The following is a 16411-nucleotide window of genomic DNA, read 5'->3' on the forward strand; positions in this document are numbered from 1 at the left end:
TCATTAACCGTGTTGAAAATGACAGCCGCGGGAGATGAGCAGGCCTCTTTAATCAATGGCAGACGGGTGGCTCTCTGCACTGGGCACCCTCCACCTGGGTACAAGGCCCTTCGACTCCCACAGTGAGGGGTAAACCACAGCGCAAACCAGATGGCGGCGGTGTGGAATGAGGCGCCGAGACCTCAGAGACAGCCAGGGCAATAAAGTGTCAGAGCAGGGGGGTTGCCTTGGGAAAGGGAGCAATTATGGCTGGGATTCCCAGTGGCATGCAGATGGGTTTGTGGCCTTTTTGTTAAGCACCTGTAAATTCTTTAGGGTGAGAGAGAGCAGGATGCATCTGTAAAGGTAACAAATATGACACAAGTAATCCTGAAAATCTAAGCTGAAGTTGGCCGCGCCAGCCCATCCCCCCACCTGCTTCCAGGCTTCCCCCAGTTTTCAGTTCTTCAAACACTTATGCTTTGTGAGCACAGCTGTACTGTCAATAACAGCCCAACCTGGGGCCCCCCCTCAAAATAAGCAAACACCACAGTCAGTGCCTCGGTCACGAGTAATATGGGTTTTAAAGCAGATTGTAGTGGAAGGCCTCTGTCCATGTTTTTAATCGCCAATCATCAAGATTGTTTTTTTGCAAAGCATTGAAAAAAAAACTATTTAAATTAATACCAAGACATAGCTGGGAGTCCATCCAGAGAGATGCGTCTGATACGTACCGCGCTGTCTCTCATGTTTGGGCATGAAAGTAACGGTTATAAAGGGCATGTGGAGGCAGGGCTGGACCTATTTATGAACTTTGCTATAATTTCCCTGCAGATGACAACAGGTTCTCCTTGGAAAAGAAAGCGCTATTCACAAGAAATATCGGGACATTTTCGCCGAGTGGAAACAAAGTGAAAACAAAACCAGTCGGTGGCACCCTGTGAGATGGAAGCTCTATTGCTATCAGCAGCGTCCAATCGATCCGCGCCTTCATCGTCCATATCACGCCATAGGCCATAGAAATAAAGACAGAATAAAAAAACGATATTATCTGAGATGGGGAAGGAGCGGCCAGGCACGGGGCATAAACGACACAGCTGCAAATACCACCTCTGGCACTGAGAGGGGACCTTGGAGGAAGAACGGATGAAGAGAATGGAGAGGACAGGAGAGTAGGGAGGGTGAGATAGCAAAGAGAAAGGTCTGGAGAAGAAGAGAACTGATAGAGGCGAGAGAAGGAAAGAAACTAACAGAAGGGCGAGAGGCAGTGGTGAATGAAGGAGGGGTAAGAATGGAATGACTGAGTGAAAGGAGGAGGGGAAAGGACGGGGGGGCAGATGGTGAATGGAAGAGAGCGATGGCCGGGGATGGGGTCACGACGCGTGGATTCTGCTTTAACAGTGCATTAAAGTAGGAAGGGAAGCGGCCGTACGGCCGCGAATGTGAAAGTGATCGCGATCACGATAAAACATCAAAGCGGCCGAGCGGCCGCGAAAGTGAAAGACAACGAGTGCTTTCAGGCTGCTAAATGGTGCGCGCGCCCGGCACACATGCACAGTAGTTGGCGGCCTGAAAGCACTCGTTTGCACTTCCAAAAGTGCTTACTATAAGTCTCGCCAGAGCAGCGCTAAAAAGCGCTGTCTCAGGCGAGACCTAAAAATAGGTGAGCCGAAGCACAAACAGGAAATGGCCTCATTATTGAAGTCTAAACTACAAATATCCACGGCCAAGCCAGAAAACAAGCACCTCCTTAGCTGCAGTCATGCAGAGGGCGGCAGAAGTGCTCAATTTACAATTACCCACAATGAAGATAAAGACTAATGTCTTGACACAGCTCCTTCAACCAGGCCAGACACACAGCAACACTGTTGCCATTTATCAAGGCTCTAACAGACAGATGGTTCCTAGGCTGCTGGGGTTATTGGCCTTTTGCATCCTTCGGGTGACATGCCACATCCCTGTAGTCCCATTGGGCACAGCCCGGCACCAGGGGCATCTGTCAGACTGTATCCAGATTTCAGAGGAGACTGCAAATGAGATGCAGCGGTGGCTGCTGGACTGCAGCTGGGTCAGTGACAGAACCCTCTTCATACCCCCATCGGCACTTCACAGTGGTGATGGATGCATCACTTCTGGATTGAGGAGGCCATCTTAGAGGTGGAGATCCGAAGACTCTTGTCTCCAGTGGTGACCCGGCTCCACAATAGACTGTTGGATTTGCAGGCATACGCTTGGCGCTGAATGCCTTCCCACCCCCATCAAAGGGAGGATGGTACAGGTGTTCACGAACAACACCATGGCCATGTGGTACTACAACAAGCAGGGCAGGATGGAATCTTCAGTATCTGACAAGAGACACGGTCTCTGGAAGTGGCTGAGCCGCCAGGATATTTCTCTAGTGGTGCACCACCTGGCGTGATCTCTAAACGCCAAAGCAGATGAACTCGGCTGTCAACACTTAGTGGATCACGAATGGCGGTTACACCTGGAGGTGGTGCAAGGCATCTTTCAAGAAAGGGGAGAACTCGGTCTCAATCTTTCCGCCACCGCCAAGAACATGTCATGTCACCACTTTTGCACTCCAAGTTTCCAAGAAGTTTCTCTTTGAGGGGTATGCACAATAGAGTGGTGTTTGGAGATCCTGTATGTCTTCCTGCCACTGCCTCTTCTGCCCAGAGGTCTGAAGAAGACCACGTAGGACTGGGCACAAGTTACCGGATTGGGCACCAAGAGTGTGGTATCCAGAACTCCTGGCCATGAGCATTTGTCCCCAGATCAAGCTGCTGCTTCTGAAGGATCTCCAGACACAGCAACAGGGTAGGAATCTGCACCAAAGAATGTTTATTCTGCCTCTCGATGCTTGCAGCCTGAGCGACAATAACTGACTGCCTTTGATCTTAAACCGGAGGTTGTTGATGTATTCTTGATGGCTCGGAGTCCCTCTACAAAACATCAGTACACCAGTTGTTATGACAAGTTTGTGGTTTGGTGGGACACTCGTCAGACTGACCCATTACAGGACAAACTGTCTGGCATGTTCGTTTTGTCCTTGGCCCAGCAGAGACTTGCTTTGGGCACTATTAAAGGTTATTTGTTGCTCATCTGTCTTTTTTTCGGTTGCTGATCAGCTTTCTTCATTTAAATCACCTGTTATGATGGGATTTAAAATAGATTTGCAACACTTGTTCTCTCCAAATCCCATTGTGATGCCACATTGAGACTCAGATTTAGTGCTCGCCTTTTTTTGATGTGCACCTCCTTTTGCACAGCCGCTTTCAATGTGAGACTTCTCATATTGAAAGTTGTCTTCCCCATTGCCATAACATCGGCTAGGTGGGTGAGTGAGCTGCAGGCACGCTCAAGTCAATCCACCATACACAACATTCTTCCCAGCCAAACTGGTGCTGAGGACACAAGCATCCATTCTACGGAAACTGTTCTCTGCATTTCGTGTTTGGCAGGCTGTCACCCTTCCAGCATTCTTTGCTATGCCTCATCACTCCAAAGAGAAAGAGGTTCTACTGTTTGGGCCCCAAAGAGCACTCAGTTGTGACACAGATTATACCAAAGAATATTCGGTGGATGGACAGCTCTTTGTGGGGTTATTTGGAGCAACGAAGGGCAGGGCAGTGCAGAAATAGACCATCTCCCGATAGATTGTTAATTACTTCAAGATCTGCTGCGCACTGGCTAAAAAGCAGCCTCCAGAAGGATTATGGGCTCATTCCACTAGAGTCAAAGCTGCTACCAGTGCAATGGCAAGTTTAGTGTATGTCCCGGAAATGTGTTGGGTGGCTACCTGGGCTTCTGTACACATGTTCATGAAGGACTACTACCTCGACAGTCAGGTCTGTAAAGAAGGGCATTTATCTTGGTGGGTCCAGTAGGTATTTTTGCTCTGAGCCAATTCACAGACCTACCACCTGATAAGGTCCTGCTATGGCATCTATCAATAAGTTGATGAATCTGCAGTTGAAGTATCCACCAGAAAAAAGTTACTTTCAGTAATGCTCTTTCTGGTGGATACTCTAACCACAGATTCTCCCATCCCCCCGTTTATCTGAACTGGAATATTTTCTATCTAAAAAGGTCCCAATCTAGAGATCTGCACACTGCTCATGCCAATCTGACGAGGGGCTCAGCATCCAAGGACGTTGACAGCCTATGAAAGCAACTGGCCGCTCATCACTTCTGGAGCGGAACCACATTGGAACATAGCCGCAGAACGCCACCTACTAGAATTCAGAAGTACTGCTTTCAAATTTCTGGACCCAGTCTGACCCCTGGGGAATATTCACAAGGTGAGGAACTTGTCAGATAGAGTATCCACCAGAAAAAGTGCTAACAAAGGAAAGTAACTTGTTCATTCATAGTATTCATAGGAATACTTTTAACAGCATACTTATCAGGGTACAGTTACCAGCTGCTGGACCTGCCATCAATAAACTTCAGGGTTCCAGCAAGAGCAAAACCCAGGTGCCTAAGAATAATTTCATTGTATACAAATCACCACTCCACCATTTGCCACAAGTAGGGTAAGGTGTACATAAAAAGCATGACATGCTATCCCATCAGACAAAAGGATACTAACTATGGTCCAATTTGGCAATTTGTTGAACTGTGTCAAGAGGCCTTCAAAAGCTCCACCAAAAAGCAAACTCATATACGGCTTGGTGAAAGATCCCATTTACAGCCCTAAAACATTTTTTTATTTTTAAAAGAGAAAAAAAGTCAGCAAAAATGAAGGCAACAAGATATTTTACTGCAGCTACTTATTACTGGTCAGACGGATGAAGGACCCTTATGTAAACAAGACAGTGACGATCAAGGACAATAGCTTCAAAATGAGCTTCTAGTCTCCATCGTCTTACAAGACGTCAATTGGGCAATTACAGCTGGAAGAGGTGGACTAAACGAGGGAGCAGCTTATCTTTCAAACAGAACCAGAGGTTTCTCAGTTGCATGGTCAAATGCCAGCACAATCAGTTTCTGAAGACTCAATAAGTGTAAAGCTACGGGTCAGCTCATAATAGGTGTTTCATGCACACTATGCTCCATTTAAATGGCTTGGAGTGGAGAGCTTAACTCTTTAAGCCTTATTGACCTGTAAGCAGTACTTCTCAGTAAGAATCTCCCCCCACGCCAAACCTGACTGTCAGGGAACAGGAGGGGGTGTTTATGATTAGATGTTTGTGCGTCTTTACTCGGTCCTTCCCCCAATACCCCCAATCAAGAGTCACAGTCTAAAATGAAAACAGTTCAAAGTTAACCAATATATCTGCAGCTTGGGCTATTCTACTTTGTAACACAGACCACTTCACTTGGCTCTTTCTGTGGGCAGATGGATCAAAGTCCATTCATTGCTACTAAAGAGAGAGCAAGGCCTAGTATTGCAGTGTCTTTACACCAGATGACAAATACTTTTTAAAGTTCTGTTAAATGTCTACCTCATGTTAGGAAAGGGCAAACAACCAGCTGTCTGTCAGCTTCTCTGGAATAATCCCCCCCCCCCATGTAAAAAAGGTATTAAGTTCCATCTTAAAATAATTTTCTTTCTGCTTTATGTCTATCGCTTGTTGGAACAGCCAAAGAAGGAATGGAGGGCAGCCTATATAACCTGTTGTACAGACGATAGGCTGTCCCCTCAAAGTCTGTTCACTCCGCCAGTTGCACAGCAACTATAGCAACATTCTATGAAGGAGTGTTTCCTTCAAATATACAGAGACAGGCAGGGTCAACAGGCGCAAACAGCAGGAACTGTTCGATGAACCACAGCCCACATAATCAAAATACATTTAGGGCGGCAGCCTGCACTTACAGAAATGTCAAAGATATACCCAGGTTATACTACAAGTACAGAAATGGTCTGCTCCTCTTGAGCAACAATGGATCTGTGCATGAAAGAGACGGGGGGGGTGAATCCCCTTCCTCGCTCCTGCCCATATCAGATCCTGAAGTGTCACAGAGCAGGGAAAATCCTATGTTGTGCTGGATGAAGTAGGCAGAACTAGGCCTCTAGTACAAGAATTGTAGGGAAGACAACCCCTCCATTCAAAAAGAAGAACTGCTTAGTCGGTACCAAACCCTAATTTGAAGACCGGGTGGCAATAGTAGCACAATAATGCTGCCAGGAGTCTAAATGTGGGGCAAAGCCACTGAGGACAGAGATTGGAAGACAGTGATGACGAAGGATAAATGAGTCCTGCAATCCCTCAAAGAGCCAAAATTGTAGGGGACCAGGAGGGAGCAGAACATACAGTGTACTTGAACTCCTTACCTGACATGATCCTAAAAGAGATGAGATACCCAAACTACCTTGGAAATCAAAATAGGAGAGGTGAGGACCAAAGTTGCACTTTTTAGACAAGCTCTCTACAATGAGGTAGAATGCGTTACGGTGATGCAGGAGTGTGTCTCTGGTCGAGGCGGGGGAGGGATCACAATACTGTTAGGGATCTGCCCAAAAACAAAACTGATGCAACTAATAGCATAATCCAGGATACTGGAAAAAAGGATGAAGGACATGGAAGGAAGCTGGAACAACACCCGGATAGTTGGAATTTTGCAGTGAAGAGAAGCAAACCACCCAGAACAATTCCTGTGGTTCTCAACTCTTGTGCCAGAGGAGACCGATCACTGTAAGACAGTTTTGTAATTATTGTGTATCCATCCCGGAGTAATTTCTACGTGACACGGACTACAAATCCCAGAGAACACTGTGAATCAACACAGCTGTGTAGCCCATCGGAGGGCAAATATAATCATCTATGGGCGTGTCACGTACACAAACTCTATTGTCGAAGCCTCTGAAGACGAGCAATCAGCTCAGAAACGCGTCAGGCTTGTTAATGGTCGACAGGAGAACTGTAATCTTGTTAAGCAAATCTCTACCTTACCTGAAAAACGCCATGTGCGAGACGCTGGAGAGTGCGCTTTTGCCTGTGGGGCACTTGGTAGCGTTGATATATATATATATATATATATATATATATATACACACACACATATACACACACACACACACACACACACCTCCAAGGCAAAGAAATCTCTCTACCAAATATTGGACATTACTACTGAACCTCATAACTCCTGGCGATTGACTGTGCATTTGTGCCAGTGAGGAACCAGTGTTTAAACCTAGACAAAATGGCTATAGGGAATAAAAGAATTGCATTATCTATACAATGATCGGCAACAGGGGCCTCTTTTGCAAGCCACAAGACCAGTGATCAAGACATGGAGGATAGCCTCGCTAGCATTAGGATGGAGTGGCAAGCGGATCATGAGAAACCCAGTGTCTTTAGAGAAGTTGTTATTCGGGGAGGGAGGCATGGGGGGGTGGAGGGAGGCATGGGGGGCAGGCTGGAGGGGTAGTCTTGGTGCTTTATTGAGACTTCGGTTTGTGGTCTGGATTCATCAAACAGAGATGTTCTTCTTAGTTAATGTGTGTGTGTGTGTGTGTGTGTGGGTGTGCGTGCGTACGGTGCGTGTGTGTGTGTGTTTTTTGCCCTCATGGAGGTATTACATAAGGAACGAGGATATTGAGATTTTCTAACAACCGACCTATGCCGATTTTTACACATTCCAATTCTATCACATGTGCCTTTTGTATACCTAGCAGTTTTGTATTCTTTCAATGACGGGGTCACTGGACCGAATACCTGTATCTCTACTGTAGCAGCTTATCTAGTCCAGGGGGCAAGATCCTGGTGATGCAATTTAATCTAGTTGACTGGTGTCCCAAGTTCCCTATAAGACTAACAATGGAACGCAAAGCGGGCCTCCATTTACGCAAGCTTAATATGTTCAAATGGGGATGCTTCTACAAAGATTTAATGGATAAAATTGTCACACAACACCCTCCTACGCCTTTGGATTCTTACCTACTCCATAGACTTAAAATGAATGGTAAGACACTAACCCCGGAATTTCCAAACAAATCCGATAAATATGGCTCACTTGAACTCTTAGCTACTGCCAACCGTCCCAAAATACTAATGTCTTCAATATATTGTGCTAAACAGAAATTGATTTCTGGGAGATTATGCCCGACCAGATCTGCATGGGGAAAAAGACCTGAACCAACTTAAATGGGCAGAGGTATGGGGAAATTGTTTTGTGCCAACAGGAGAACTTCTCCCTAGCAGCAGATTGCTCCCAATACATTTCCCGTTTCTCCACCGTCTCTCCTACACTTCTTTGAAATTGCACAAATGGGGCCTAAGGGACACAGATCTGTCTGCGACAGGATTCCCAAAAAGGGGGGGGGGGGGCGGGGGGGGAGCAGGGGGCATTCACTTAGTGTTGCAAGATGAATAGATCCATAATCTCAGACTATGCTTTGCAGGATATGATTGGAACTAGGATTCAACTGTCTACAATCATCGCATTATTGGGAATAGTTCCGAAAACTTCTTAAACAGACCACCAATTTGTGGCTCTCACTTTGCAGCTAGCTAAGAGATAAGTAGCTAAATATTGGTGCGGAGGAGGAGCCGTATCTAAAGAACTATGGATGCAAGAACTTGCATAGTGCAGTGAGCAGATGGAACTAGAAAACGAGCTGCTGCTTGAGCCTTCTAGGACATGTGAGATCTGGATACCATTTCAGAACTTTTTGATCACATCCAGGATTGAACAAGTTGTCTGAATGACTCTGTGACAACAGAACATGTAAATATTGCTTCGACTCTTGCTGGGGAGTGGGGACACCCTAGATTTTGTGCTAGTCACTGGCAGATAGAACTGAAGTGCTTGGGTCTATACACTAATTCTACCGCTTGTCATTGTTGTGATACATGTTATTGCTGATGTATTTTGCAGTATTATTATTTAAACAAAAACTAATTTAAAAAAATTGATTGTTGGAGACATGCTACTTTGAGGGTTGTTGGTTTTCAGGGAACAGTAGAGTTATAAGCTTTTCCATCTCACTGGCTGTCGGCAACACCCACATAATGAGGTGTATATGGTTTTAGAGTTTTATTAAATGTAAGTCTTTTAATATTGCACTTTATCACATTTTACAGGGGATTCCCAGACAGACTATGGGAAATAATTTTAAGCATCATAATATTAAAAAAATCTTCTTTCATACCCTAAGTTAGGCGAGAATGCAAGATGAATCAGAACAGGATAGAGTCTCAGGAAAAGCAAGGTGCAAAAGGGGTCTTGAGAGGAGTTTGTCTTACCAAGGACATAGATCTTGCCCAGGTGGACTGTGACGCCAAGTGCACTGCGCCGGTGTTTCATGGGTGCTGCCAAAGTCCAGGTGTCGGTCGCCACGTCATAACATTCCATGCTATTTAGCTGGTCTGTGCCATCATAACCACCCATAGCATAAATGCAGTTGTCAAGAGCACACACGCCTGGTATAAGGGAAAGAGAAGCACAGAGCAGATTATGATCCAATTCACTATGCACATACTGGATGAATCATTTACCATTTGTTTCAGGAATAAGAGAGCAGCATTCAACAAGAACCTAAAAGCAGACAAGAGTAAGGTACTTACCTCTGGTAATGATGTATCTGGTAGAGACATATTCTAGTTGTTGATTCCTTACCGTTAGAATGTACCCCAGGCATCAATCTGGGTATGGAGATTTGTCATTAGCAGTACCCCTGCGCATCGTTAGGTGGAGTGGCCTGGCTCTGCATCAGTTGTTGGCATTGTGCGTGCCAGAAATGACGTTGTGGGCCCTACATAAATAGTGCCTGGGCACGCAGACATCAGCTCTTAACACAACTGTTTGAGGAATGTGTGCTGTAGATATACATGCTTTGCATACTCCTGCCATCTAGTGTTGGCTCCAGATGTTTGCAAGTTGTTTTTCTTTGAAGAAGTCTTTTCCAGTCACGAGGTAAGGTGACTCCTCCTTTCGGTGATAATGTGCATGGGCATTGACTCCATTGTTGGAAAGTTTTCTTTCCGCCATCGGGCTCAGATGTGTATTGCAGTGCTCCGATTCTAAAGAGTTAATCGGGATCCCTTTGGTACGCAATTCACTCTGCTCTTGTCATTATTTTTTCGATTGCGTCATTCGTCTTCTGCCGGTCGAAAAATTCTGAAAACGTTCATAATCGAGTTGGGAAACTCTAACTGCAGCCTTCTGGCCTAGATCGTTTTCCTCTATCTACTTCCAATTGAAGATCGATCATCGAGTCTTCTGCCGATGGAACAGACACCATTTCAATTCTGTCCTCGATGCCATTCAAAATACCCGCGTACCGACCTTCATAAGGTCTGTAACCTCTGTCTCTCCCCAGATCATAAAGAGGAAGACTGCAACGCTCGGTCATTCCGATCCAAAAAGACTCTGCAGGACCGTCTGGCTCGATGAAGAGACATGTAGTGACAGAGTATCGAGGACACCCCCGATATCTTCGAGGAATATATCTAGCAAGAAGAAATGGAAGCGTTGGCAGCAGAAGAGAAGGAGGCCTTGCAGGGGTAGCAGCGCATCTACGACAACAGCAAATCCATGCCTTCCCATACCTTGACGATTGGCTCATAAAAGCCACCACACATACCAAATGTGTGCAACTCACACACACTACCATAAACCTTCTGCATCAGTTGGGATTTACAGTCAATGCACAAAAATTCCATCTTCAACCCACTAAAATACAACCATATCTAGGAGCCATTCTAAACACTCAATTGGCTCTAGCATATACCAATGCAGCCATGATTCACAATTTTCAAATACTGTTACTCCAGTTTCAAAACAACCAGTATCTACCAGTCAGAACTTTCATGCAGTTACTGGGGATGATGGAGTCATGCATTCCCATAGTGCCTCATGCAAGACTAAACATGTATCCTCTACAAGAATGCTTAGCACATCAGTGCCATCAATCACAGGATCAGCTAACAGATCTAGTGTTGGTAGACAGCCACACTCATCGCTCTCTGTAGTGGAGGAACACACAACATTTATCAAAAGGGCGGCCCTTTAACAACCCTATTCCACGAGTCGTGTTCACAACAGATGCATCGCTCACAGGGTTCGGGGGCACATTTACAACATTTAACAATTCAGGGTCATTGGAATACCACCCAAAAGAACCATTGCATCAACTACCTAGAACTGCAAGCAGTTCAGCTAGCATTAAAGAGTTTCTACCTCGTCTGATAGGGAATGTTGTCCTAGTCCAGATGGACAATATGACAACAATGTACTAGGTTTAAAAATAGTGTGGGGGGGGCACTCTACAGCTGTTACGCCTCTCTCAGACCATTTGGGGTTGGGCAATCCATCACAAAATCCAAATCCTGGCAGAACACCTCCCAGGGACAGACAACATCTTTGTCGGCCTCCTCAGCAGAATAAGGCAACATGTACATGAATGGGAACTTCAGCCACAAGTTCTCATTCCGTACTTCCAAAAATGGAGCTTTCCACAAATAAACCTCTGTGCCACTGCAGAGAACTCAAAATGCCTAGACTTCGCCTCCAGGTTCCCTCGCCCTCTATCCAAAGGCAATGCCCTATGGATCAACTGGTCAGGGATATTTCTTTACGCTTTTCCCGCTCTCCCTCTCCTTCCATTTCTGGCTCAGAAACTCAGGCAGACATCTCTCACACAGATTCTGTTGGCTCCAACATGGGCTCATCAACCATGGTTCACCACATTATTAGAACTCTCAATAAGTCCACACCAGAAGCTGCACATACCTTCAAACTTTCTCACACAGAACCATGGAGAAATTAGACATCCAAACCCCAGGGAACTCAACCTAGCGATTTCACTCCTGAGGTCAGAGTTGGATACTTCAACTTATCACCAGATTGTATGACAATTCTTAAGGAAGCAAGAAGACCCATCACTAGGGAATGTTATGCAGCAAAGTGGACAAGGTTTGTAATATATTGTGATAAATAACACATTTGATCCGCTAGATGCATCTATACAAATTATTGGTTATCTTTTGCATCTACGGCAAGTTGGCTTAGCCAACACATTCATTCAACTACACCTTGCAGCAGTAGCTGCATAGCTTCAAAACAGACAACATTTATCCTTATTCAATGTTCCAGTAATTAAAGCCTTTATGGAAGGCCTTAAACGAATAATACCCCCCAGGGTACCACCTGCGCCTGTCTGGAACCTTAACATTGTTCTCACAAGGCTTAGGAATCCAGCATTTGAACCTTTGCACAATTGTTCATTACAATTTCTTTAATGGAAAGTTGCCTTTCTAATTGCTATCACTTCACAAAAGCTTGCTGGTGAACTACAGGCATTAACCTTAGAAAACCCCTTCGTTCAACTTCATAAAGATAGAGTGGTTCTTCGTACAAACCCAAAATTCCTTTCAAAAGTTGTCTCGGCTTTTCATATTAACCAATCAGTTGTTACCCGTGTTCTTCCCTCAACCTGATACAGTAACAGAAAGAGCTCTACATACACTTGATGTCAAAAGAGCACTATTCTATTACATTGATAGGATAAAAGGTTATTGTAAAACAAAACAACTTTTTGTTGCCTTTGCTCCACTTCAAAGGAAATTCTCTCTCTAAAGCCAGTATTTCTAGATGGATTGTTAAATGTATGCAACTTGCTAGGTTAAAGCTAAAAGTACTTCAACTATACCTCCTAGAGCACATTCTACTCGCACAGTAGGAGCATCTAGGCCTTTTTAGGCAACATTACCATAACGCTCAGCTACATGGTCTACACCACACATGTAGGAGAGTAGGATTTGCTTCTTATAGTTTCCCCCACTTTTTGCTGATGTTTCACTGTTTTTCAACTTTAGTCTGGCTGGGGCCCTGCTAACCAGGACCCCAGCCTAGCTGCTTCCTCTCTAAATTGATTCCCAGTACTTTAGGTACACTCCAGATTGGATTCTGGGGTACCCATATAAGTCCCTAGTATATGGTATACTATGTACCCAGGATATAGGTACCCCAGAGGCCTACCAGGGGCTGCAGCATGTATTATGCCACCCCTGGGTAGCCTTCCAAAATGACACCAAAGGTTTGCTACTGCAGCCTGGGTAAGGTGGTGCATGCACCCCTTGCTGAGCTATAGGTTCACTATATCTCTCCATATCACTGCACATATAAACCTATCACTCACCCCTATGGCAGGCCTTACTAATCCTGAAGGCAGAGTGCTGGGTTTTATGTGAGAGGGTGCCCATGCATGAGCAGAGCCCCTCTGCAGCCTTCAGAACCTTTATTCCGGGGTCGTTTGTGATGCAGCCTAACCATAAGTGCATTATAACCAAACGGTAAATGCTAACTTTGGGATGGCTGCACAGAAACATGTCATGTTTGGTGTCAAACACCTTGGAATCATACCCCCACACCCTTCTAGAGGGAGAGACATGACAGCACCGGTATACCCAGTACCAGCTAACAGAGCCCTGGCATCACAAAATGGATGCTGCCAGCCACAGACACGTGTCTGCCCTCCTGTTGCTGGACGAAACTCTGGCAGGGGAGGCCTGGACAATAGGTTTCCTGTCACAGGGAGGTGTTACCACCTCCCAGACAGGCTTTAGTGTATTGGGGCTGGGTGGGTGCACTCCAAGAGGGCTTTGAAGTCAGCACTGGGGGCACATTTGGTGTCCCTGTGCATAGTCCAGTTCAAGCCTGCTCTGGCGCGAAACTGGACAAAGGAAATGGGTGTAGCCACCCCTCTTTCCTGACCCTCCCATAGGTAGATTCCTAGAGTTTGTCCCACCCCTTCCTTGGGTATAACATAGGAACCCCTGGCAACAGGACTTTAGATTACACCTGGACGAAATGCTGATACTGAATCCTGGAACTTCGACGATCTACATTGAACTAGATGACTGAAGAATCTCCTTTGGAGTAAAGGAGTTACTCCCCTGCAAGGCAGGCACCAAAGACGCATCTGTCCGGTTTGCATCTCCGAAGCTCCCGCCGGACTCCGAAGAATTTTGCCACACAGGATGTGGGTTTCCGTGGTCTCTGAGGTCGATCTGTGCACTCAGCAATTCTGAGGCCTGTATCCCTCGTGGAAGACCATGCAACCCGAACCCCTGGACACCGCGACCATTTGCAGAAGCATCAGCTTTTCAACGACTCCTGCAGCTGAGCTTTGGGTTACTTGTAGCCCTGACCCCGAGCAGCATTTGCACCAAATATTGCCCGCCTACACTCCGCGAGTGTTCCGTGAGCTGGCCCTTTGTGTTTTCTCTCGAGGTCCCTTCGCGATCCCTGGTCCGTCGACTGGTGGGTCCCTGTGAAGGCAACTTTAACTTTAATTGGGCTTACCTGGTTGCTCCAGACGTGTCCTGACTCTCCCTCGCTTGGGGAGTCCCCAGGACCTTGCTGGTCCGCACCAAAGCATCTTTTCTCTTCCTGCGTGGGTTGCTGTTGCCAAGGCTTGTTGGGTCCAACCTGGGCACCGGCACCGACACCGCAGCACTCGACATCCTTCGTGGGACAGCTCGAATCCAGCTCCTGGTCGTCATCAATGCCTCCTGGTCCTCGTGACTGCAGAGTCAAGCTTCACCTCTTTGCACCTGAAACACCCGACAGTGGGCATTCGTCTATCGTGCCCCTGGTCACTGGCAAGTGACCCAGACTCTGTCCCCTCTGCTTTCAGGTTCTCCTGATCTTCGATCCAGGCTTGGATCACACCGGACACTTTTCTCCTTCCCGGCAGCAGCACTTTGCAGCAGATCGCCATTGAAATCAACGACGATTCCCGACACCATTTGACACCTATGCACCCGGTTTCCCTAGGTGAGGTAACATGAGTACTCCATCTGTGACACTGAACCATTGATATGCTATTTTAGACGAATCTTAGTGATACCACTTTCTTAATGCCAAAGACCTCCTTCAGAGTCGGACATGCTGTTGAACTCCAACCAATAGTTACAGCACTGCAGATTGTGCATGCACAAAATAGTGTGTTAGTAACAAGCTATAATAGGAATATACCAAGAGGGTGTGAAGTTTTCCGCCACAGTGTGAAGTCTAGTTTCCTTTACCAGTAACATTATCAGGATTGGTGCAACTGTTTGCCACTCTTTCCCTCACTCACTGGCAGTACCTTATATCTACCTAATAGTGCATTCAGCCAGACCAAGCCCTGGATACTGAGTCTATAGCAGGAAGTAATACCTACAGGAAAGCAATAGCTGCAATGGCACGGACAATATTTATAGTCATGGAGAACAGGCTAAAACAGAAGTGATGTGGTTAGGGTGGGGGCAGGCAAAGGGGAAAAGTATTAATGTGGTTCGGCTATGATGGTTACAGAGCATTATGGACTACTGGATAGGGCCTTAGTCAAGGAGGTATACAGGATCTTTCCAACAACTACCCACTCTGTTTCGCAGTAGCTGCAGAAAGTTAAAAACAAGCTGCCATAAACTGGTTTCTACAAAACGGTTATCCATACAATGTACTGAACTGAAAAGGGTACTTTCTGTGCTCCTGTGAGAAGTTGGCCTGGCATATGCTGTTCACTAGTTATAGGGGACACCTTGCACCAGTCCAATTTGACTCTTAAGGTGATAGGTTAAAAGACAACCTTTAAAGAAAGCTATCCTAGTGGTAGCTGTGGAGAGCAGCCTTCAGGCTAAGTCTTGAAGGAGTGTTAAGCTTATTGTTTTACCATGGATAACCTCTTGTATGACCAAATGAAAGAGTAGTCCACACAGGTATATATTCAAAATATATGTATTTATTCTAAGAACAAATCCCACTAGTCTCTTGTGAGGCTGGAGGTAAAGATACAAGTCAATAAAGCATTTAAACAACAATAAATAGCACTGGATTCACAGGGCCCCAGGGGGGGACCAAACCATATATTAAAAAAGTGGTATAAGAACCACAACAGTTCTGCAGACAGTGCCTAGGGCACTTAGGGTCGCTGGCCCCTTACGAAACCACCCAAGGTAGTGAGGAAGGGGACCCACGGGAGACGGGTGCAGTGTTTGAACTACAGTCGGGATCTCTATTAAACCCTATGCAAAATGTCGCGGTTGGAAATTACAAGAATCTGGACACTTCTAGCAGGAGTTCAAGTTCAGGACCTTAGAGTTAAGCGTTTGAAGGGCCCACACCCACGACAGTACCGAGGTACCACTGTTACCTGCCCCAGGGAAGCCGGGTGCATAGGTCGTTTTCGATGTCGGGTCGCGATCTCGTTTTCAATGGAAAAAGGTGAAGAACTGCTGCTGGTGTGAAGCATCGTCGATGTCGTGCAGATTGAAGATGTAGATCTTGAAGGAAAGGACCTGAAAGCAGAGGGGACAGAGTCTGGGTCACTAGCCAGTGACCAGGGAGCTCAGGAGAAAGAGCCCTACAATGTCGGGTGTTTTCAGGTTGAAGACGGGTAGCTTGGATCAGCAGCCACGGGGTCCAGGAGGCTTCAAGGAAGGCCAGCTTCTGGAGGGCTACTGTCCCACGAAGGATGAAGGCCGCTGCGGTGTTA

At 46.1% G+C, this 16411-nt stretch overlaps 1 protein-coding gene across 1 annotated transcript in view; it reads right to left on the minus strand.

The window, feature by feature from the left end:
• KEAP1 (kelch like ECH associated protein 1) overlaps nt 1-16411 on the minus strand; it is a 152514-nt gene that overhangs the window by 13134 nt on the left and 122969 nt on the right. The window contains exon 5 of the mRNA XM_085600761.1: nt 9174-9350. Coding sequence (XP_085456887.1) covers nt 9174-9350 — 177 coding nt within the window. The remainder of the gene's footprint in view (nt 1-9173; nt 9351-16411) is intronic.

Source organism: Triturus cristatus, chromosome 4_2, assembly GCF_964204655.1.
Source record: "Triturus cristatus chromosome 4_2, aTriCri1.1, whole genome shotgun sequence".
Taxonomy (NCBI): domain Eukaryota; kingdom Metazoa; phylum Chordata; class Amphibia; order Caudata; family Salamandridae; genus Triturus; species Triturus cristatus.